The following is a 25,600-nucleotide window of genomic DNA, read 5'->3' as shown; positions in this document are numbered from 1 at the left end:
TTACACTTACAGGTAGTATTTTTTTGTTTTGGTAAGTAGGAAGCATAGAGTCAGTTTTATAGTCCTCTGTTAATAATTTTCTGAACCTCAAAGCATGTGTTATAGTATGTTATTCTTCTAGTTTACTTTTACTTCAGTGTGATTTTTTAAAAAAACATGTATTATATAAACTACCTCCAGTCCCTTTAGAGTGTAAGACCAAAAAAGTTAGTAATTTAATAGAGAACAATGAAAAATTGCTTAGTAAACTCTACAAAGATAAGGTGGTGGCATCATCACTAATAAGCTTGTAATGTTATTCTCATTCTTCTAATTTTTTGAATACTGTGTACCAGGTAGACTTAGAATAAAACAGTGAATAAAACTGGGCTCCTGCTCACAGCAGACTGGTAGACCCTCAGATCCTTACCCAAATTGTATTATTATATTTGTATTATTGTATCATAGGATTTATACAATTATACAACATAAATTCTTCATAAATAAAGGAATATTATTGTAATATATTCTCTTAATATTTTAATATATTATTTTAAGAATATTAATATCTTTAAGAATATTAAATTAATATCTTTAAGACAATCTTTTAATATTATTTTAAGAATATTATTTTAATATATTTATATAAAAATAAATACTAATTTTCTTGACTTACATTGTGGTAGTGAAGACAAGTTGCAATGGAAGCAAAAGTGGCTTCTGCTGAAAAAAAATAAAATTAAATTACTCTGTGGCAATCAAATAAGACAAAAACCATCCATTTGGTATAGAAACACACAAACCCATACACTTCATAAGCTCTAAAAACTATACGTTATAAACCAGAGAAATGTCTAATAGCACATTTCACGTGAAAAATTCCCAACGTTATCAATACGTAAAATTTTGGTATTTTAAAGCGTTATTTTTTCTGAACGGTTCATTTGTATAATACTTTTTTGTTGTTGTTATGATGCTGAAAACATCTTCGAATCTCCAGGTAGAAGAGTAATCTAGTTAGTTTTATGTGTCATCTGAATTTGCTCTATCACATATCTGTGAAAAGGCCATCTAGCTCATGTTTTTATATCTGGGAGTCACAGGCTCCTGAAGCAGCTGCATTTGGGAGTATCTCTGACCATTAGAAAGCTTTTCTAGATTATATGCTCCTGAGGAAAAGGATTGTGTCATTTCTTTTTATCATTTCACCACCTGATACCATAATAGGTGTTCAGTACATTTGAATAATTTCATAGTAGTTTTCTCCTATCAATTCAAATTCTTTCCCTTGCCTATATAACCCTTCAGCTATTTGATTATGGCTATCGTGTGAATCTTATCTTTTCTAAGCTAATTAGAGACAATTTTTTTCATCTTTTTTTCACAATAAAGTCCTATCACCTTCTTAAAGGTGACTCAAAAATATCATAGAGTTAAATATAGTACTCTAACATGGTGTGATAAGTACAGAGTAGAATGGTTTCATCACTTTCATTTTAGATACCGTGGTCAGTCACGTCTGACTTTTTGTGACCCCATAGATTATAGCCTCCAGGCTCTTCTGTCCATGGGATTTTCCAAGCAAGAATACTGGAGTGAGTTGCCATTCCCTACTCCAGGGGATCTTCCCAACCCAGGGATTGAACCCGCATCCCTAGCATCACTTGCATTGGCCAGTGAATTCTTTACCACTAGTGCCACTTTTAGATAATCTAGAGAGAAGTAGTGAAGAATGGACAGGAAATAATTTTGTTTGGGACACATTTTGCTTAAGGTATTTATTACCAAGAAGAATGTCTAATAGATAAATCCATGTGATAAGGTAAAGGTCAGGGGAGAGGTAAAGCCTGGAACTGGAGACTTAATAGGCTATTCGGTGAGTATACCAAACCTTAGCACCAATGGAGAGACTGATTTGGCAATTTAAGTCAAGAGTAAGTTTTATATAAATCAACAGTGCTAATGCTATGATCTGTATGATCTGTGCTTAGATCTGACCTTTACCTTCCTACATGGACTTATCTCTTAGACATTCTTTTTGGCAAGACTTAAATAATTGATAAAAAAAATAAATACATTGATGCCTTCGAATTGTGGTGCTAAAGAAGACTCTTAGGAGTCCTTTGGACTACAGGGAGATCAAACCAGTCAGTCCTAAAGGAAACGAGCCTTGAATATTCATTGGAAGGTCTGATGCTTAAGCTGGAGTTCCAATACTTTGGCTTCCTGATTCCAAAAGCTGACTCATTGGAAAAGACCGTGATGCTGGGAAAGACTGAAGCAAAAAGAGAAGGGGGTTACAGAGGATGAGATGGTTAGATACAGCATCACCTACTCAATGGACATGAATTTGAGCAAACTCCGGGAGATATTGAAGGACAGGGAAGCCTGGCGTGCGCAATCCATGGGGTTGCAAAGAGTCTTACGTGACTTACTGACTGAAAGACACCTGAACTGCTGGTACTTTGCCCTGCACAATGCTATTTCATTCTTCTGTGCCTAGATCTGCTTGCCTCATTTATTTGTCCTTCAAGACTTATCTCCTCCAATGAGTATTTATTGTATCTCCTCCGAAAGTATTCTTTTTACCCTCCTTATCACTCACCTCCCACCCTTCTATAGGTCTAAGTAGTCATTTCTAATGTCCTTATGGTCCCTTACTACTTTGAATTAAAATGAACTGTTAAGGTTTCTCTCTTTGGACTTAAGTACCTTAAGGGTGAGGAACTTGTGTCTTCAGGCCTTTTATTCACAGTTCCCGTCACCTAATAAACGTGAATGAACTCCAGCAACCCATTGTTCACCCTTCACCATTCCTTTATCCTCTTGGGAAATCTATATGCTTTCTACCATCCCTGCCTCTTGAGAAATCTGTATGCAGGTCAGGAAGAAACAGTTAGAACTGGACGTGGAACAACAGACGGGTTCCAAATAGGAAAAGGAGTACATCAAGGGTGTATATTGTCACCCTGCTTATTTAACTTATATGCAGAGTATGTCATGAGAAACATTATTGGGCTGGATGAAGCACAAGCTGGAATCAAGATTGCCGGGAGAAATATCAGTCACCTCAGATATGCAGATGTGGTGGCAGAAAGTGAAGAAGAGCTAAAGAGCCTCTTGATGAAAGTGAAAGAGGATAGTGAAAAAGTTGACTTAAAGCTCAACATTCAGAAAACTAAGATCATGGCATCTGGTCCATCACATTATGGGAAATAGATGGGGAAACAGTGCAAACAGTGTCAGACTTTATTTTTTTGGGCTCCAAAATCACTGCAGATGGTGATTGCAGCCATGAAATTAAAAGATGCTTGCTCCTTGAAAGAAAAATTATGACCAACCTAGGTAGCATATTAAAAAGCAGAGACATTGCTTTCCCAACAAAGGGTCTGTCTAGTCAAGGCAATGGTTTTTCCAGTAGTCCATACATCCATGTATGAATGTGAGAAGTGGACTGTAAAGAAAGCTGAGCACCGAAGAATTGATGCTTTTGAACTGTGGTGTTGGAGAAGACTCTTGAGAGTCCCTTGGACTGTAAGGAGATCCAACCAGTCCATCCTAAAGGAGATCAGTCCTGAATATTCATTGGAAGGACTGATGCTGAAGCTGAAACTCCAATACTTTGGCCATCTGATGCGAAGAGCTGACTCATTTGAAAAGACCCCGATGCTGGGAAAGATTGAAGGTACGAGGAGAAGGGGACGACAGAGGATGAGATGATTGGTGGCATCACTGACTCAATGGACATGAGTTTGAGTAGACTCCAGGAGTTGGTGATGGACAGTGAGGCCTGGTGTGCTGCAGTCCATGGGGTGGCAAAGAGTCGGACACAACTGAGTGACTGAACTGAACTGAACTTATCCCTTTATCCATTACTGTTTACATCTTGTCACACCTCTGTTGAAGAGCCTTAAGAGGCTCCTGTTCTTTCTACCAGATAAAAATTTAACTTAGTATAATAAAAGTGTTTTTTATCATCTGTTCCCTTCCTTTCTTCCCAGATTAATTTTCTACCATTCCTTTACATGCTATAGAATCTGTATACATGTTATAGAATCTGATTATCCTCTAAGTATTCCTTTTCATTTTTTGAGACTTAATTTAAGCATCACCTCTGGAAGCTTTCTGGATACCCTAAAACTAAACATAGTATTTTAAGCCCTTTATGTATGACTATAATACTTAGATATGTAATTACAGTATTCTATAGTATTCATCTCTACTGTTATATTGTAAAAATTTTGAAGACAAGATATTTTCATCTCCTCCTTTATAATCTGGTAAATAGTAGATACTACTCAGTACATGTTTGAATGAGTGAGTTCATGTGAAATTGAATTTAACTTGGTTGAAGATACCTAACATTTAAATTTTTGACATAGATTATTGGTATTCTTCATAGTGAAGGACAGGGAAACCTAGTGTGCTGCAGTTCATGGGTCGCAAAGAGTTGGACATGACTTAGCAACTGAACAACAATAATTGGTATCCTACATCTAGTTTTTGTGTGTGTGTGTAATAAAGTTTTATTAAAGTATAAAGGAGATAGAGAAAGCTTCTGACATAGGCATCAGAAGGGGGCAGAAAGAGTACCCCCTTGCTAGTGTTAGCAATGAAGTTATATACTCTCCAATGAATCCAAAGAATGTCTGGAGGTTGTAAAGACCTCACCAGACCTACTCCCATAATTTACATTTTAAGATAACAGAATTAGCCAGAAGGTTTAATCCAGAGACTGTCCTCAGGCAGGATACATTATTGTTATATAATGTTTTTACATTTAAACAGTTTGATTCTGTAAGACCATTTTATTTTTACATATTTTAAAATATTTAAAATTATTGACAAAAAATAAGATACCTTTCTGGTTCTAAATGTTAGTAATTTAATAATTAACAATTATTTATTTCCTTTTTCCCATATATTCAAGGCCTATTGTGTAACAGAACCTGTAGCAGGCTCTGATGTAGCTGGTATAAAAACCAAAGCAGAAAAGAAAGGAGATGAGTATATTATTAATGGTCAGAAGATGTGGATCACCAATGGAGGAAAAGCTAATTGGTATGTTGTTTAAAACATCTCTGTACATTGTTTCTTCATTACTTCATATTCAGAATCTCCCCCTCTCCCCTTTCCTTTGTTATTAAATCACCACAATTAAGATAAGTTTTATTCATGAAACTGGATGGTCCATAAAAGATTATAAATAATTGAGTAATTTTCAAAAGTTCTAAGTCCTGAGCTATTTCTTCAAATTGTCTCAGAAGTTTAATTTGTAAAATAAAACAAAACCACCTGCTCTGGTTGAATCTAATTAGGAAAGCTAGAGCTCCATCTACTTGGCTCACTACACCTACTCTCCATACTCTGCACCAGAACCTCCTTGGAACCATTCCCCTGAGACTGAGGGAAAAAGGAAAGCCACTGGTATAGCACATTTCTCTAATCCAGAGCAATAAGCATTATCTTTTAGAGTGGACAGAATTTTACTTTAATAAAATCTAAAAGGCCCAAATACGTAAGTTCAAAAATAGTGACATGAAGTTCAACAAAGTGTTATAAAATCACTTGTATAAATATAAAATGTTGAAGGAAAACATATTTGATAGCACTGTTTGTGAAAAAAAAATATGAGAAAAGGATCAATAGGAATCAACCGTCTGATGTATCTGCCTTTAAGAAGTGAATGTAGTTTCTTGCTGAAGTATAGCATCTAACAAACAGGAAAAAATGGCAGCAGTACTAGGAAACACTTTTTAAGACAGGCATTGACAAAATGGAATAAATTCAAAAGCTAGTAAATGTTCTTCATTAGGGTGAAGGTGGAAAACATGTCCTGTAAAGAATAAAGGAATTAGATTTGTATTGGAAGAATTTAAAAATTTTTGAAATAATGTCTCATACACAGAAGACTAGGTTCATACATTTGCTTCAGAAAGCCAGTTTAGAATAAATGGGTGAAAGTGAGACAAATGTAGAGTATAGCTCAGCATAAGGACAAGCATTTCGATAGTGGTTCTATCTAATATGTAAGTTGTCATGGGAAAAATGTATTTACTCATCATTACAAGTATATAAATAGAAACTTATAGAGGAAGGACTCTCTGCTGATTGGAATAATGAACTAAAAATGGACTATCTTTCTGCAAAAATTCTGATTCTATATATATATATATATATATATATGTGCTCTTTCAGCATTATTTTTTGGCAAGAAAAGCATTATTCCTGAGAGTGAGTTTACTGTCTGTTTTAAATATGTTCATCACTTTACAAGTGTCCAATATTATGGAGTGCTATATATCGTTATTTTTGAGTTATCATAATATCATCAAGTAATAAAAAAGTGAAGAAATGATTACAACGTAACAAGTGAGAGAAATCCAATAACGCAATTAGAAACTTTCACAACTGTAAGAATTCATTAAGTACAACTCATCATGTAGTAAGACAAATTAGGTAAAATGTGAAACTGGAAAAAGTTTTTACTATTTTTTTAAACTATTAAGTAAAACTGTAGAATGAGTGATAGTTTATTAGTTTTAAGCACAGAAAATAAATTTGTTGTTTAAGGAATTTAAAAAAAAATTCTCCTATTCCAGGCTATTTAGAACATGGGTTACATGGATATTTGGATGTTTTTGCCTTTTCTCCTCATGTTGCATTTTTAAATCTTTCTGGGAAAGAAGTAGATGTGGGTTGAAATACTAGCTCTGCCACATCATAAGATTATGACCTGGGTAAGCTTTTAAATCTCTGATGCTTCATTTCTTCTATAAAATGGGAGTAATAATAATTGGGATTGTTGGGAGGATTAACTGAGATGGGAGTGATCATATGTTGTATGTTGTTATCTGCTGATACCGTTATCTTTATCATCATGTTTATTAGGTATTTTTTATTGGCTCGTTCTGATCCGGATCCTAAGGCTCCTGCTAGTAAAGCCTTTACTGGCTTTATTGTGGAAGCAGACACCCCAGGAGTACAGATTGGAAGAAAGGTAAGTGTGTACTTATAGTGATTAAGGCCTCCAATATTGTTTTAACTATAAATTTCAAAATTAATAATTTCAGTTTCCTTTATTGAAAACATTTTGTTTGTATTAAGTTGCAATAAAAATAAACCTGCATTTGATGTTATTGGGTAAAATAATCCTTCCTGAAGATTTTTAAGTTGAGAATAGTCATTTCAAGTCATTTGAAAGAGTGGCCAAATTGTATACAATTTGTATACATATACAATTCTTTATGTTTACAGTTTGTCTATATTCTCATTGCTCCTGCTTCTCATGCTGCTTATTAAAAACCAGATTATATTTTTTTCTTAAGAAGGGTCATGGTATCTACAACTTCCTCTCAAATAATTCAACAAATAATGCTAATAGCTAATATACACACACACAAAGCACACATAAAGCAAATGTGCCAAAATTGGTGGATCTAGGCAAAGGTATATAGGTATTCATTTTACTCCTCTTGCAATTCTTCTGTTGGTTTGAAAATTTTTAAAACAAAACATTGAGGGGATATAACTATCTTGGTAATTTCTTTTTTCATATATATATATCATTGAAGTATAGTTGATTTATAATGTTGGGTTAATTTCTGCTGTACAGAAGGGTGATTCAGTTATATATATATATATTTTTTTTTTCATATTCTTTTCCATTATGGTTTATCACAGGATACTGAATACAGTTCCCTGTGCTATATAGTAGGACCTTGTTGTTTATCCATTCTGGATATATTAGCTTACATCTGCTAATCCCAAACTCTCACCGCCCACCTTGGTAACCACAAGTCTGTTCTATGTTTCTGGGAGTCTGTTTCTGTCTTGTAGATATGTTCCTTTGTCTTGTATTTTAGATTGCACATATGTACTCAGTCACGTCCAACTCTTGTGACCCCCATGGACTATAGCCTGCCAGGCTCCTTTGTCCGTAAGATTTTCCAGGCAAGAATACTGGAGTGAGTTGCTATTTCCTACTCCAAGATTCCACATATAGGTGATATCATATTGTATTTGCCTTTCTTTTTCTAACTTACTTCACTTAGTAGGATAATCTCTAGGACCATCTAAGTTACTGCAAATGGCATTATTTCATTCTTTTTATGGCTGAGGAATATTCACTTGTGTATGTATACCACATCTTCTTTATCCATTCATCTGTCGATGGACATTTAGGTTGGGTTCGTGTCTCAGCTATTGTATATAGTGCCACTAGAAACATAGGGGTACATGTATCTTTTCAAATTATAGTTTTGTCTGGGTATATGCCCAGGAGTGGAATTGTTGGATCATATGGTAACCCTATTTTTGTTTTTTTGAAGAACCTCCATACTGTTTTCTGGGCTTCCCTGGTGGCTTAGATGGTAAAGAATCTGCCTACAATGTAGGAGACCCAGGTTCAATCCCTGGGTCTGGAAAATCCCCTGGAGAAGGGAATGGCTACCCACTCCAGTATTCTTGCCTGGAGAATTCCATGGATAGAGGAGCCTCGTGGGCTATGGGTTACAAAGAGTTGGACACAACCGAGTGACTAACATTTTTGCTTTCATACTGCTTTCCATAGTGGTAGCACCAATTTATATTCCCACCAACAGTGTGAGAAGGTTCCTTTTCTCCACACCCTCTCCAGCATTATTTGTAAACTTTTATTAATTTTTTAATTGAAAGCTAATTGCTTTACCGAATTTTGTTGTTTTCTGTCAAACCTCAACATGAATCAGCCATAGGTATATATATATCCCCTCCCTTTTGAACCTCCTGCCCATCTCCCTCCCCACCCCGCACCCCCACCCCTCTAGGTTGATACAGAGCCCCTGTTTGAGTTTCCTGAGACATACAGGAAATTCCCCTTGACTATCTATTTTTCATATGGTAATGTAAGTTTCCATGTTACTCTCTGCATACGTCTCACCCTCTCCTCCCCTCTCCTCATGTCCATAAGTCTATTCTCTATGTCTATTTTTCCACTGCTGCCCTGCAAATGAATTCTTCAGTACCATTTTTCTAGATTCCTTATATATGCATTAGTATACAGTATTTATGTTTCTCTTTCTGACTTATTTCACTCCATATAATAGGCTGTAGGTTCATCCACCTCATTAGAATTGACTCAGATGCGTTCCTTTTTATGGCTAATACTCCATTGTGTATATGTACCACAACTTCTTTATCCATTCATCTGTTGATGGACATCTAGGTTGCTTCCATGTTCTAGCTATTGTGAATAGTGCTGCAATGAACAATGGAACATATGTGTCTTTTTCAGTTTTGGTTTTCTCAGAGTATATGCCTAGGAGTGGGATTGCTGGGTCATATAGTGGTTTTATTCCTAGTTTTTTAAGGAATCTCCATACCGTTTTCCATAGTGGCTGTGTCCGTTTATTTGTAGACTTTTTAATAATGGCCATCCTGGCCAGTGTGAGGTACCCATTGTAGTTTACATTGCCATTTCTCTAATAATTAGTGATGAAAAGTATCTTTTCATGTCCCTGGCAATTTCTTATCAAGTTAAACATGCACTTACCACATACCCAGCACTCCTAGATATTTATCCAAGAGAAATAAAAACAAGGACCTATGTTTATAGCAGCTTTATTTATAATTGCTGAAAACTTCGGAGTGGCAGGGCAGTGGGGGATGTCCATCAGCTGGTGAGCAGATAAAGGATATATGGTATATCCATATAGGGGAATGCTACTCTGAAATACTGATCAGCAGCCACATGGATGAATCTTAAAAGCACTCTGCTAAGTGAAAAGTCAGACACAGAAGGTCACCTTATTCCATTTATATGACATTCTGGAAAAGGAAAAACTTACGGACGAAATCAGATTGGTGATTTCTTGGGATTGGGAGTAGAGTAAGGGAATTGACTAAGAGAGTACAAAGGAACTTTTAGGCATGCTGAACTATCTTCATTGTGGTGATAGTACATATATATCTGTCAAAACTATTAGAAATGTATATGTTAGAAGAGTTAACTTTTCTATATGTAAATTCTATCTCAGAACACTTAATTCTCAGAGGTGGAGATAAATATTAATAGAAGTTCAACTTTTACTCAGTACATTGCTAGCTCTTATTAGTTAAGCTAAAATTAAATGTTCCAAAGCAAATTATGTTAAATGCTTTTACTGACATTTGTGGTAAAAAGATAGTCTTAAAACATACAATGAAATTTGTCTTTGTGGGTAATATGTACATGTAGACTTTAAACTACTGTTGGTTTTGTAGACTAAAAATGATGAACAACTTGAGAGTTGTGAGTTAAGTTTTATTTGGGGCAAAATGAGGACTGCAGCCCGTGAGACAGGACCTGAGATAGTTTTGAGAGACAGCTCCAAAGAGGCAGTCAGGGAACATCAATATATAAGATTTTGGTGAAGGGGGAGTTCAGTGTAGTCAAGTGCTTACTTTACAGAAGGTTTTCTGCTAGTCCTGAGGAGCTAATGTCACCATGAAGGGATTTAGTTATTTTCTAGCCATTCCCTTCTGTATGAGATCTTGACTCAGGGATTAAACCCAGGTCTCCTGTATTGTAGGCAGATTCTTTAATGTCTGAGCCACCAGAGGGAAATGGGAAGGAAGAGTGTCTTAATAGGACTGTTAAGTTCTGTGGGATCATGAAATCAGTTCCTGAAAATATCCAACTATCTAAAGAACTAGTAGGTCTTTACCAGGGCTTCCCTGGTAGCTCAGCTGGTAAAGAATCCACCTGCAATGCAGGAGACCTGGGTGCAATTCCTGGGTCAGGAAGATACCCTGGCAAAGGGATAGGCTACCCAATCCTGTATTCTTGCCTGGAGAATCCCCATGGGCAGAGGAGCCTGGCGGGCTATAGTCCAGTCCATGGGGTCGCAAAGAGTTGGACATGACTGAATAACTTAGCACATAGCACACATCTAAAGGCCTGTTCTGCCAGATTCCCTGGAGCACAGAGTGCCTCATTCCACCCTGAACTCCCTCAGGAGGTGTTGAAAGTCAGCAGCTGCAGCAGCACAGGGTTCAATCTCTGCAAAGGCAAATGGCGACTGCCCTTGTTCAGTCACTGGCAGATGCTCTCAGCAGGTGCCATTTGTCATTGACAGGTAAGTGACAATTTGTAGTCAACAGTTTCAGAGTTTGTGAAACATTGTTTTAGATGAGAGTTTCACAAACTTTTTATTTCAAAGATGTAGCATACATAAGTATTTTAGATTTTGAGGGCCACATGGTCTCTGTCACAAATACTCAGTTCTTGCCATCGTAGCAAGAAAGTAGCCACAGAGAACATGTAAATGTATAGGTGTGATTGTAGTCCTGTTTTTTAGAAAATAGGCATTGCAGGACATAGTTTGTCCACCTCCATATAAATAGGCAATTGCGGAAAATATTAAAGTCTTCAAGAGTGCTTAAAGCAAGAATTTATGCTAGCTCAAAATATGTTTCATACTACATATTGTTTTCCTTATTAGGAATTAAATATGGGACAGCGATGTTCAGATACAAGAGGAATTGTCTTTGAAGATGTGAGAGTGCCCAAGGAAAATGTTTTAATTGGTGAGGGAGCTGGTTTCAAAATTGCAATGGGAGCATTTGATAAAACCAGACCACCAGTAAGTAAGATGACTTAATAACCTTTATAGGAGTTTTCATTTATTATATTGAATAGTTTTGTTTTAATGTTGTTTGCTTGGTCTCTATTTCTTTTTAAATATCTGCTTTTATTAAAGATGGAGGGATTTTTTTTCTAAGAATTCTTCAGCATTCTTGCTGTTACAAAAATTATTTTAGTAAAAGCAAAATTACTACAGTTGTTAGATTTACAAAGAAGCATTTCACACTTAATTTAATCATTCCTGCTCATGTGTACTCATTCCTCTTGCCTTACTCATTAGGAATATTTCCCCTGAAAAGCTTTCCCGTTAAACAGAAAGAATGATTTATCTCTAGGCTATGATCCTGTGCCTTACAAATGCCTTCCATTAACCTTTAATTCATATAAAATATAAATTTAAATGCTTATCATTTCCCCCACCCTTTATTGCCTTAAGGTATAGGTCAGCTTCTCTTTGCACAAACTTTAACTTAGATTTTAGGCAAGTAGCCATTATATCTGTGTTTTAAAGACAACATGAACTTCTGCTTTGTAAAATGTAATGTCAGGTAGCAGCTGCTGCTGTGGGACTAGCACAGAGAGCTTTGGATGAAGCTACCAAGTATGCCCTGGAGAGAAAAACTTTTGGAAAGCTGCTTATAGAGGTAGGTAATTTTAATACTATACTTGTTTTGTTCAAATGTAAAACCATTCATTTTCACTTAATATTTGAAAACTTATTATTCACTTAATATTTTAAATTAAAAAATAGTTTATTTCTGCTTTGGTAGCAAGAAGATAATGTGAAGTGGAAGTGTCAGGCTGGGTTTTAAGACTAGATTTGCATATATATAGATATATATATATATATTTATTTGGCTGCACTAGGTCTTAGTTGCAGCATGTAGGATCTAATTATCTGACCGGGGATTGAACTCCAGCCCCTTGCACTGGAAATGTGGAGTCTTAGCCACTGGACCACCAGGGAAGTCCCAAGAGTAGATTTTCTTTAGACTCTGCTACTATTAATATCTGTTGTCTGCTTTGGGATTTATGTTAATTAAGAGGAAAAAGAACAGCTAATATTCAAGTGCCTGTATTATGTAATTCTGCCAGTGCATTCTTTTTTGTTCGTACTACAATTTCCATTAAAGACCAGGAAGCTGCAGCTTAGAATAAATAATTTGTCCAAGAACACACAATTTAGAAATCATAGTTCCAGGGTTCCATTTCATGCTCTTAATCCATGTTACTTCTCATGTCTTCTTGCTTATCAAATAATCAAACAATTTTAGTACTATTTGTTATTGTTTGTTTTTTGGCCGTGTAGCATGTATTGTGGGATCTTAATTCCCCAACCAGGGATTGAACCTGGAGCCTTGGGGCAGTGAAAACTCAGAGTCGTAACCACTGGATTGTCAGGCAGTTCTCAAGAACTTTTTAATCTTATTTTTTCAAACATTTATGCTTCCCCATTGTCTGTATTCTCTAATATAACTCCTTCTGTAACTATTGGTTGCACAGTGCACACTCCCTATTTCTATCCCTGTGTGTCAGTGGTTATCAGACTATCTGGTGGAAGATAGGTTTTAATTTCCAGTCAACTGTGGACCATTATTTTTATAAAATATAAGAATGTTGGGGGAGGCGCCAAGATGGCGGAGGAGTAGGACGGGGAAAACACTTTCTCCCCCACAAATTCATCAAAAGAGCATTTAAACGTCGAGTAAATTCCACAAAACAACTTCTGAATGCCGGCAGAGGACATCAGGCACCCAGAAAAGCAACCCAACTCTTCGAAAGGAGGTAGGAAAAAATATTAAAGACAATAAAAGAGACAAAAGAGGGAGGGACAGAGTTCCGTCCCGGGAAGGGAGTCTTAAAAAGAGAGAAGTTTCCAAACACCAGGAAACCTTCTCACTGCCGAATCCGTGCCGAGCTTTGGAAGCACAGAGGGTAACATAACAGGGAGAAAAAATAAATAAACAATTAAAACTCGCAGATTGCGAGCCCTACGGTAACTCCCCCAGCAGAGAAGCAGTGCAGACGCCTGCATCCGCCATTAGCAAGCGGGGGCTGGGCAGGGAGGCACGGCGCGGGCTGCATCACTGAGAGTAAGAATCTGGCCTGAATACCCTGAGCACTATCTGAGCGAAATAATTTGGGCTAGCAAACCAGACTGTGGGATATCTACCATGCGAAAAGCCAGCTCTAACCTAAGACACCGCCAGCCCGAGCACGGAACAAAGGACTAAACAGAGATAGCCGGCTGCAGACCTTCCCCCTCCGGTGACAGGCAGCCAGAGCCGGAAGGGGGCAATCGCAGCCCCAGAGAGACATTATCTATAAAACTGGCTTCTTTGCTAACTAAAACTTATTGGGGGTCTGGATGGTCAACATCTGCCTGAGAAGGTGCGCCGGTTTTACACCCAGATAACCGAGTGGCGGGGAGGCGATAAGTCGCAGCATTGGCGCTCACCAAACACCTCATCACCTGAGCTGCTCGGACCTGGGAAGAGCACAAAACGCAGGCCCAACTGAGTCTGCGCCTCTGAGGACTACCTGAGTGCCTGAACCTGAGCGGCTTGGACCTGGGAGGTGCATGCAACCCAGGGCCAGCCTCGGATTGTTCCCGGCGGAACAACCTAGAGCCCGAGCAGTGTGGGCAGGGAGGCTACACGCGCCGTGAGCGGGGGCAGACCCAGTGTGGCTGAGGCACTGCGAGCGCACGCCAGTGTCATTTGTTTGCAGCATCCCTCCCTCCCTCCCCACAGCGCGACTGAACAAAGAGAAGAAATACAGCTCCACCCACCAGAACACCAACACAAGCTTCCCTAACCAGGAAACCTTGACAAGCCACCTGTACAAACCCACACACAGCGAGGAAACGCCACAATAAAGAGAACTCCACAAACTGCCAGAATACAGAAAGGACTCCCAAACTCAGCAATTTAAACAAGATGAAGAGACAGAGGAATACCCAGCAGATAAAGGAACAGGATAAATGCCCACCAAACCAAACAAAAGAGGAAGAGATGGGGAATCCACCTGATAAAGAATTCCAAATAATGATAGTGAAATTGATCCAAAATCTTGAAATTAAAATGGAATCACAGATAAATAGCCTGGAGACAAGGATTGAGAAGATGCAAGAAAGGTTTAACAAGGACCTAGAAGAAATAAAAAAGAGTCAATATATAATGAATAATGCAATAAATGAAATTAAAAACACTCTGGAGGCAACAAATAGTAGAATAACAGAGGCAGAAGATAGGATTAGTGAATTAGAAGATAGAATGGTAGAAATAAATGAATCAGAGAGGATAAAAGAAAAACAAATTAAAAGAAATGAGGACAATCTCAGAGACCTCCAGGACAATATTAAACGCTACAACATTCGAATCATAGGGGTTCCAGAAGAAGAAGACAAAAAGAAAGACCATGAGAAAATACTTGAGGAGATAATAGTTGAAAACTTCCCTAAAATGGGGAAGGAAATAATCACCCAAGTCCAAGAAACCCAGAGAGTCCCAAACAGGATAAACCCAAGGAGAAACACCCCAAGACACATATTAATCAAATTAACAAAGATCAAACACAAAGAACAAATATTAAAAGCAGCAAAGGAAAAACAACAAATAACACACAAGGGAATTCCCATTAGGATAACAGCTGATCTTTCAATAGAAACTCTTCAAGCCAGGAGGGAATGGCAAGACATACTTAAAGTGATGAAAGAAAATAACCTACAGCCCAGATTATTGTACCCAGCAAGGATCTCATTTAAGTATGAAGGAGAAATCAAAAGCTTTTCAGACAAGCAAAAGCTGAGAGAATTCTGCACCACCAAACCAGCTCTCCAACAAATACTAAAGGATATTCTCTAGACAGGAAACACAAAAATGGTGTATAAACTCGAACCCAAAACAATAAAGTAAATGGCAACGGGATCATACTTATCAGTAATTACCTTAAACGTAAATGGGTTGAATGCCCCAACCAAAAGACAAAGACTGGCTGAATGGATACAAAAACAAGACCCCTACATATGTTGTCTACAAGAGACCCACCTCAAAACAGGGGACACATACAGACTGAAAGTGAAGGGCTGGAAAAAGATTTTCCATGCAAATAGGGACCAAAAGAAAGCAGGAGTTACAATACTCGTATCAGATAAATTAGACTTTAAAACAAAGGCTGTGAAAAGAGACAAAGAAGGTCACTACATAATGATCAAAGGATCAATCCAAGAAGAAGATATAACAATTATAAATATATATGCACCCAACATGGGAGCACTGCAGTATCTAAGACAAATGCTAACAAGTATGAAAGGAGAAATTAACAATAACACAATAATAGTGGGAGACTTTAATACCCCACTCACACCTATGGATAGATCAACTAAACAGAAAATTAACAAGGAAACACAAACTTTAAACGATACAATAGACCAGTTAGACCTAATTGATATCTATAGGACATTTCATCCCAAAACAATGAATTTCACCATTTTCTCAAGCGCACATGGAACCTTCTCCAGGATAGATCACATCCTGGGCCATAAAGCTAGCCTTGGTAAATTCAAAAAAATAGAAATCATTCCAAGCATCTTTTCTGACCACAATGCAGTAAGATTAGATCTCAATTACAGGAGAAAAACTATTAAAAATTCCAACATATGGAGGCTGAACAACACGCTGCTGAATAACCAACAAATCACAGAAGAAATCAAAAAAGAAATCAAAATTTGCATAGAAACGAATGAAAATGAAAACACAACAACCCAAAACCTGTGGGACACGGTAAAAGCAGTCCTAAGGGGAAAGTTCATAGCAATACAGGCACACCTCAAGAAACAAGAAAAAAGTCAAATAAATAACCTAACTCTACACCTAAAGCAACTAGAAAAGGAAGAAATGAAGAATCCCAGGGTTAGTAGAAGGAAAGAAATCTTAAAAATTAGAGCAGAAATAAATGCAAAAGAAAAGAGACCATAGCAAAAATCAACAAAACCAAAAGCTGGTTCTTTGAAAGGATAAATAAAATTGACAAACCATTAGCCAGACTCATCAAGAAACAAAGGGAGAAAAATCAAATCAATAAAATTAGAAATGAAAATGGAGAGATCACAACAGACAACACAGAAATACAAAGGATCATAAGAGACTACTATCAACAATTATATGCCAATAAAATGGACAACTCGGAAGAAATGGACAAATTCTTAGAAAAGTACAACTTCCCAAAACTGGACCAGGAAGAAATAGAAAATCTTAACAGACCCATCACAAGCACGGAAATTGAAACTGTAATCAAGAATCTTCCAGCAAACAAAAGCCCAGGTCCAGACGGCTTCACAGCTGAATTCTACCAAAAATTTAGAGAACAGCTAACACCTATCCTGCTCAAACTCGTCCAAAAAATTGCAGAGGAAGGTAAACTTCCAAACTCATTCTATGAGGCCACCATCACCCTAATACCAAAACCTGACAAAGATTCCACAAAAAAAGAAAACTACAGGCCAATATCACTGATGAACATAGATGCAAAAATCCTTAACAAAATTCTAGCAATCAGAATCCAACAACACATTAAAAAGATCATACACCATGACCAAGTGGGCTTTATCCCAAGGATGCAAGGATTCTTCAATATCCGCAAATCAATCAATGTAATACACCACATTAACAAAATGAAAAATAAAAACCATATGATAAAAAAAAAAAAAGAATGTCACAACATTATCAAATTGTTACAAATGCTTACTCTCACTTTGTGTATCATGAACCAGTCCAGTAACAATTTGTGGTCTATAGATGAAACTTGGATTAGTACACTTCTGTATCTCAACCTCAATTATGTAATTTATTTTTGTTATAATCTAGATAACCTTCTCAGATTTGCTTTTCAGTTTTTTTTTTTTAACCCTACATCTAATCTCCTCTTCAATCCATTTAATGACTTTTTTCATTTATAGAATTTATATTTGGTTCTTTTTCATTTCTACCCTTTCTTTTATGGTGGCCTGGTTTTTCAACATAGCTTCTCTTTCTCCTTTTTTATCTCTTTAATTATATAAAACTTCAGTTATAGTCACTTTCTGATTTTTTTTCTGTTATTTCAAGTTCTTACAGTGGCTAATTTTTTGGTTTGCTGCATCTGATCTCTGTTATGACCAGTTATTTCCTGTCTTGATTTTTGCTTCTAAGCTTATCTGCAGCAGCATTCATTAGTTTCTTCAGTGCATTGTGGAAGTATCCAGGAGACCGGTTTTCGTACTTTTTTATACTTTTTATCAGGTAGCCCAGAGGTTTCAGCATTCTTAGAGCTGTTTTTTTCTCATGAATTTCTCCACTTGTGAAATCCTGTACCATAGCTGTGTACATTGATTACATGTTTAAAAGAGATTCCTTTTTTAAATCTCCCAGACAGAGTCTTGGGCAAGAAATAAGCTTCTTTGTGGCCTTCTTGCCTTGATGAGCTTCTCCTTAGGAAAGAGAAGTTCTTATAGGCAGAGAATCTCAATTTCAGCCCCTCATCTTTTTCATTCTCACATCTGTCTCCTGTTCTTCTGTGTTCATTAAAACTCCAACTCCTATCACATTAGACTCAAATCTCAGTCTGATTTTTTTTCCTTCCCCCTGTCATTACTTCTCAATCAGGATTAAATTTCTGGAGGCCCTTGGAGATTTGTTTCTTTCCTTTGAGTTGTTTTATTTTGCTTTTCTTTTCTAAATAACTTTATTAATTAGCTGTTAGGTCTTTGTTGCTCTACTTGCGAGCTTTTCTCTAGTTGCGGTGAGCACGGTCTACTCTCTTAGTTGTGGTGAGCGGGCCTCTCATTGGAGTGACTTCTCTTGTTGCGTGGCACAGGTTCTGGAGTGCAGAGGTTTCAACAGCTGGCACGTGGGCTCAGTAGTTGCAACTCCTGGGCTCGAGAGCACAGGCCCAATATTTGTGGCACACTTGCTTAGTTGTTCCATGGCATGTGGGATCTACCTGGACCAGGGATTAAACCTATGTCTCCTGCATTAGCAGGCAGATTCTTTACCACTGAGCCACAAGGGAAGCCTCCTTGTTTTGTTTTTAAATCAAACATTTCTTTGTGTTTGTGAACAAAAAGAGAGTTTATATTAACTCATTTATGTCACCAGAGCTACATGTATACAGATTAGTGAAATGTATGTTTATTATTAAATATTAGTTTAGTTTAATCATAAACAGATAACATCATTTTCAGGTCCTTCTCACCAACTATCTGATATTCTTCTGGCTATTTTCAACTCAAAATGGAATATTTTATGTTCCTTTTCTTACAGACTCTAAAGATTCTTTTTTGTATTCTTACCATCTGCACAATGATATTTTTGCCTCATGGGCTCTTACTGTTACGTATAGAAAGTGTGTTTTTGCTTACTACTTTTCTAAGCTAAACAAAGGAGATATTAAGCAGCTGATTTATACATAGATTTTTTTTTTAGTTTTGTTTGAAGGGACATTATTGAGTGTAGTCTTCTAATCCTAACTCTCCTGTTCATTCCCATGTTTATCATTGTTGTTATTACTACTTCTCTCTTCAAGAGAACACTGTGCCACTATCCCTCACAGTGCTTAACTTGCTGTGGGTAAAGAAAACTGACAAAAACAGAGGATGGTACTTTTTCTTATCAATAACTAAAACTAGGAACACCAATAACAAATTACAGGATGATAAAATCTCTTAATAGTAGGCAATAACTGCCTACTCCTTTGTCTAGTCAAAATCCTCCATCCAGGTTAAAGCTGGAGTAGTTTGGGATGATATGAAAGAATCCCTTGTGAGTAACTGTCATTTGTATTGATTATCATTGCTAGTAAGCAATACCTTTTCCCCTTGATTTCCATTTCTTGGTGGAAAAATGAATGAGGAGAAATACTATTTGGGACTTGAGACTGAAATAAGATATACTTAGAAAGAAATATACTTATATCTCTTTTTTTAACCACTTTATGGTCAAAATTCTTTCAGTATCCTCTCATCACACTCAGATCAAAATCCAGAGTACTTGCAGTGGTCTTCTGTCTTCCACACTGACCTTTTGTTGTTGTTTTTATGTTTACTCCTCCCGGCAAATATCTACTTCCTCATTGATTTCACTAAAGAATATACCCTGTGTAAAACAACGCCTGAAACACTTGATATAATGATGACTGTGACTGATGAGTGTGTGCTCAGTCGTGCCTGACTCTTTGCGATGCCATGGACGGTAGCCTGCCAGGCTCCTCTGTCCATGGGATTTTCCAGGCAAGAGTACTGGAGTGGGTTTCCATTTCCTACTCCAGGGGGTCTTCCCAACCCAGAGATCGAACCTGTATCTCTTGCGTCTGCTGCATTGGCAGGCTGATTCTTTACCACTTAGTGCCACCTGGGAAGATCTCACTTTTTTTCTTCATAGCTCTTAGCACTGCCCAACATTATATCATGTATGCGTTTGTCTGCTATCTTTCTTTACTGCCTCACTAGAATGTAAGCTCAGCACAAGTAGTAAATTTCTGTTTTGGAAACCTTTATACTTCTAGCGCTTATGATATGTTTTGCACTGTGAACTTCTCAACAAATAGTACTGCATGCATTAATTCATTTAATCCTTGAGGAAGGCCTGAATTGCCATAAACTTCCATCTTAGAACTACCTTTGTTATGTCCCATAGATTTTGGAACATTATGTTTTTGTTTGCAATTTGTCTCCAGGTATTTTTTTTTTATTTCCTCTTTGATTTCTTAAGAGATCCATTGTTTTTTTTTTAATAACATGTTGTTTACATTCCACATTTTTTGTGTGTTTTGTAGGATTGTTTCTGTTTTTGATTTATAGTTTCTACCGCTGTAGTCAGAAAAGACATTTGACATGATTTCAACCTTGTTACCCTTATTGAGACTTTTTTTGTGGTCTGACATGTTATCTATCATGTAGAATGTTTCATTAACTCTTTAAATAGAATGTGTACTCTGCTCTTTTGGGGTCATAAATATATTTTTCCAAAGTTGTAAGCATACTTCATATTTGAAACTTTCATATATCAAGGTATGGTGGACATGGCTTCATCCTATAACATATCTTGGCCATATAACTCACAGATAACTTACTGTCTCCTTCTGAAAATATTTGTCTAAGTCTCCTAGTTGATTAGGCTTCCCTGGTGGCGCAGATGGTAAAGAAACTGCCTGCAATGCAAGAGACCTATGTTTGATTCCTTGGTTGGCGACATTCTCTGGAGAAGGACATGGCATCCCACTCCAGTATTCTTGCCTGGAGAATGCCATGGATAGACGAGCCTGGTGGGCTACAGTGCATGAGGTCACAAAGAGTCGGACAGGACTGAGTGACTAACACTTTCCCTGTTTGATTATGAACCTCTAGAGGATAAAAAACATCTTTTATTTATCCTTATCATTTTCCCATCAGCACCTGATAACAGTGCCACATGATTTTTCACTGTCTATGGCAATTTTCTTTTAAAAATCCCAGGAGCTTCTCAGAAGGATCCATATAATTTTTGTGGTATTTTTTATCAAAAATGTATAACCTCATTCCAATCCTGAGAAAACATCGTGCAAACCCAAACTATGGGACATTCTACAAAATATAACCAATCATTATTCTTCATAAGTGCACAGTGGTCATGAAAGAGAAGGAAAGACTGAGGAATCCTAACAGCTTTGGAAAGACTAGGAAGAAATAAAAATTAAATTCAGTTGGAATCCTGGATGCGATCTTACAACAGAGAAAGGACATTGATGGAAAACTTGGCCAAATTTGAATAAAGTATATAGTTTAGCTGATAATATTTTACCAATGTTAATTATACTATGGTTTTGTAATATGTTACCACTGGAGGAAGCAGAGTGTAACTTTTTAAGTCTAAAATTAGTTTTTAAAGTTAAAAAAGTTTCAGGGGAAATAATTTTAAATTATTCAATAAATACCTTAAACTTTTTTCTGTTTAATTCTAGCACCAAGGAATATCATTTTTGCTGGCTGAAATGGCAATGAAAGTTGAACTAGCTAGATTGAGTTACCAGAGAGCAGCTTGGGAAGTTGATTCTGGTCGCCGAAATACCTATTATGCCTCTATTGCAAAGGCATATGCTGGAGATATCGCAAATCAGTTAGCTTCTGATGCTGTTCAGATTTTTGGAGGCAATGGATTTAATACTGAATATCCTGTAGAAAAATTAATGAGAGATGCCAAGATCTATCAGGTAATGTGTAAAATGATTATGGTTGATTTTTAAGAAATAATATTCATAAATCATATGGTAGATCTCTGATTATTTAAAGATTTTATGTCACAGGTAATAATAAATCATCATAATAAGTGGCTGTGAGCCTAAATTTTTAGAACTAATTAACACAAAGAAGAATGTTACTTTGAAGTAAATGCCTTGAGTGAGCAAGCTAACAAAGCAAATAGTTTAGACATATAGATTTATCTGAATAACCCTTCTTTGATTCTTAACATCCTAGGTAATTGTAGCCACTCTTTGCTCTCCTAAAAGTCTGCATATCACGTAAACTAATTAAATTATTTTATTTTGAATCGTACCTGACAACTCTTGAGGTCATATTTGGGAGGTAAAAAAACACAAAGAGAATGTGATATGACTCTGTCTTCTAAATTAAATTGATGGTTAAGAAAACTTAGAGATAGTAGTGAAGAGATAGTAGTGATTTAGTAAATAAGATATAAATGTTCATTCCACATGTATCTTAAGTATTTATAAGCAATGCTTCTCAATATCTCCTCCATTACTTCCCTCAACCCCCAGGAAATTATTTGACAAATCTAGTCATTTAAAATCCAGGGGTAGAATCATAGAATGTTAAAGAAAGAAATTTAGACAGTGCAGCCCCTCAATTTAGATTTGAAAAAACTGAGGATCACAATTTGTGCCTTATCTAACGTTCCAAGTTTATTTGATAATGCTCTCCCTTCCCTGGAGCCTATAATTATTACCTTTTTACTTTTCTCCGGCATCTGAACAAATAGTTAGAAGTTTAAACTGGAAGTGAGGGCTGTCTTCTAGGAATACTTAACTGAACAAAACAAATCCTTCCAGGATCTTTTTTCATTAGCAACTCAGTTCCTTAGGAACAAAAAGTAAAAATCAGGTTTGAGAGTAAGAATAGAAAATGACTGAAGATGACAACTAGCTAAAACAGCTCAAAAAAGTTGGTTAAATATTTCAGCAACATTAAACATTAGATTTCCCAAATACTTTTTGAAAGTCAATATCCTTTTGTTTTAAGACTGTCCTCCAAAATTTTGGTAGAGTTCTTATAATAATTTTAACTAATCTTTAGAGAATTATGTATTATCATGGTTTTCAGAAAATCAGGTTTCAAAATAACTGTACATTATAGACCATATGTATGGTTTGATTCAGTTTAGTACTAGAATGGAGTTTAGAGGACTGTCTAAAATACTGAGGACTTACATATGAAATATATTTAACCTACTTTTTTTTTTCTTCCAGATTTATGAAGGTACAGCACAAATTCAAAGGCTTATTATAGCCCGTGAACACATTGGCAGGTATAAGAAGTAACCAGATCACCGTGTTAATAATCGTTGAGTAATTAGAATATGATCTACTATTTAAACTCCAGGAAAGAATAAGGGCTTTAAGGTTTTTTTTCCAGCGAAAATTTTAACATAGGTTCTCATGTACTAAACCTGTGTAACTGATTCTAATAGTATTAGGTTGGCCAAAAAGTTTGTTTGGGTTTTTTTATAATGTTATGAAAAAACCTGGATGAACTTCTGGGCCAACCCAAGTTTTCTACTTTTGTTTAACTTTATGACTTGCCTTTTCTATAACACATTTGGTTTTATTAAAGTTATGTGTTTTCCTTTAGTTCCAGTGTACCTGAATTACATTAACCTAGAAAAATACGTTTGGTTTGTTGTTTTAACCTCTGAAAATTAGAGAAACAGAAATTTCTTGGAATTTCAGTGTTTTTCCAAAGACAGAAAAGAAGGTTTATAAAGTATTCAGAATGTTCCAAAATTTACATTGAGAAAATATTCTAGGATTTAAATAACTTGTCAGTGACTTTGTAGACTTAATGGTCTTATATTAGAAGAATTAATTTTACTGCAATTTGGAAAGCATTTGGTTTCTCTTTTGTACAGTAATAGTCAAAAATTTGATGTTCATATTCTCCCTTTAAACAGTGACCAGAAGTTACATAGAAGTTTTTAATTTTGAACCCACATAATTCTGAGCCCACATTTCACTTGCCTTATTTTTAAAAAGTCAATACAGTTTCCCTTAAATTATTTTTATATGACTCTGTTGGTCTCTGGTTAACCTTTGGTCTGTTGTATACAATCTGATTTCATGCACATACATTCTAAAAATAAACTTAAATTTGTTCAGTATTATGTATCTGTTCAATTTGTGTATCTGTATTCTTTTCAAGAAGTCTTATTATTTCATGTAATAGTGTATACTTGATTTATTTACTATGATGGAAAAAAATTCATGTTTTGATTTTGAACTGCATAAAGTTAGCTGTTCATGTTTTTATTAGATTGCATTATTAGAAAATATCAAGATGGAATAATGAAAGGACCAAATGTGACCTTATGTCACTTATTTTCCAATTCTGATACCAACTGGGCATCCACAGTTCAATCTTATTCTGACAATAATGCAGAATAGTTAGCATCAGACTCCACAGGTTTAAGAACTCTGGCCCACTCTGCCTGAAGTGGTATCTCACTTTCAACACCACTTGTAAATCCTGGATCCCCAGGCCACCCACACTTCTGTCCACTTTGGTTACAAATTTGGGTATTCCATGTCCCTGCCCTCAGGTTTGATAATTTGCAAGAATGACTCACAGAACTCAGATAAAACACACTTACTGGTTTATTACAAAGGAGGAAATGCAAAGAGCAAGGTATAAGGAGAGACACCGGGTTACATAACTTCTCCCAATGCACCACCCCTCCAGTACTGCAGTGTGTTCCTTGGAAGCATAGTTCAGTGTGTAATCTGGAAACTCCTGAATCTCATCATTCAAGTGTTTATGGAGAATCCTCAGCCTTCCTCTCCTCCCCAGATGTCAGGTGGGGCTGAAATTTCCACCTGCTTTAGTCAGCTAAGGTCGCCGTAACAAACTGCCACAGACTGGGTGGCTTAAACAACAGAAAATTTTTTTCTCACAGTTCTGGAGGCTAGAAGTCTAAGACCAAGGTACCATCTTGGTTGGTTTCTGGTGAGGCCTCTCATCCTGGTTTGTGTAATACGCTGCTACCTTCTCATTGTGTTTTCACATGGCCTCGTGTCTGTGCACGACTGTAGGGAGCAGGCACTGGTGTCTCTTCTTACAAGGACACCAGCTTTATTAGATTAGAACCATACCTTTATGACCTGATTTAACTTTCATTACTTCTCTGAAGTCCAAAGCTTCAAATATGCTCACATGAGAATGGTTAGGGCTTCATCATATGTTGGGGGTAGGGGTGGGGGGAGCTGTGGGTGGCAGTCTAGACCACAACAGTATCCTCTAATTACTTGGTCTTTTTGGTGATCAGCCCCATCCTGAGCCTCTTTAGGGGTCCCACGCTGTCACCTCATTAGCATAACTCTACTTTGATCTTTTGACAGAACCTCATTAGGAATAATATAACATACTTCTGTTGCTCAGGAAATTCCAAGGAATTGATGAACTTAGAGCAGGCATGACCAAATGTTGGGGAAAAAACCATAAAGGGAAGCAGGACCTTATGGTCCTTACCCACCACCACCCCTCCTTCCCCATGTCCTTCGCCTGTCTGTTGTCTGTGGGAAAACTTCAGCTGAAGAAAAAGTTTAATCAGAAAAGTGAGAAAATGCAGAAGCAAAGAAAAGCAGTCAAACAGGTCAAAAACAGTAACTGTTTAATCAGTGAGCAAAGTCAAGAACCTTTAGTTCCTCCTCCAAAGCTATGGAAAGTATTTTGAGCCATATCCTGTGAGCTGTATTATAGAGTCTGAAAGCCCC

The 25,600-nt window shown here is 36.6% G+C and overlaps 1 protein-coding gene across 4 annotated transcripts in view; it reads left to right on the top strand.

Moving 5' to 3' along the window:
* The window catches only part of ACADM (acyl-CoA dehydrogenase medium chain), a 38,411-nt gene extending 14,416 nt beyond the window's left edge, over positions 1-23,995 (top strand). For 3 of the 4 annotated variants that reach the window (XM_027536858.1, XM_027536859.1, XM_027536860.1), the window contains 6 exons: positions 4,910-5,040; positions 6,871-6,979; positions 11,442-11,582; positions 12,133-12,228; positions 21,560-21,808; positions 23,084-23,994. In XM_027536858.1, the coding sequence (XP_027392659.1) occupies positions 4,910-5,040; positions 6,871-6,979; positions 11,442-11,582; positions 12,133-12,228; positions 21,560-21,808; positions 23,084-23,155 (798 nt within the window). In that variant the 3' untranslated portion in view covers positions 23,156-23,994. Of the gene's footprint in view, positions 1-4,909; positions 5,041-6,870; positions 6,980-11,441; positions 11,583-12,132; positions 12,229-21,559; positions 21,809-23,083 lie in introns of all 4 variants that reach the window. The other variant, XM_027536857.1, reaches the window with a different exon arrangement.
* Positions 23,996-25,600: the final 1,605 nt, after the last annotated feature.

The sequence above is a fragment of the Bos indicus x Bos taurus genome, chromosome 3 (genome assembly GCF_003369695.1).
Source record: "Bos indicus x Bos taurus breed Angus x Brahman F1 hybrid chromosome 3, Bos_hybrid_MaternalHap_v2.0, whole genome shotgun sequence".
Lineage (NCBI taxonomy): Eukaryota > Metazoa > Chordata > Mammalia > Artiodactyla > Bovidae > Bos > Bos indicus x Bos taurus.
Note: the sequence above shows the minus strand (reverse complement) of the source record. Positions and strands in the feature narration are given on the sequence as shown.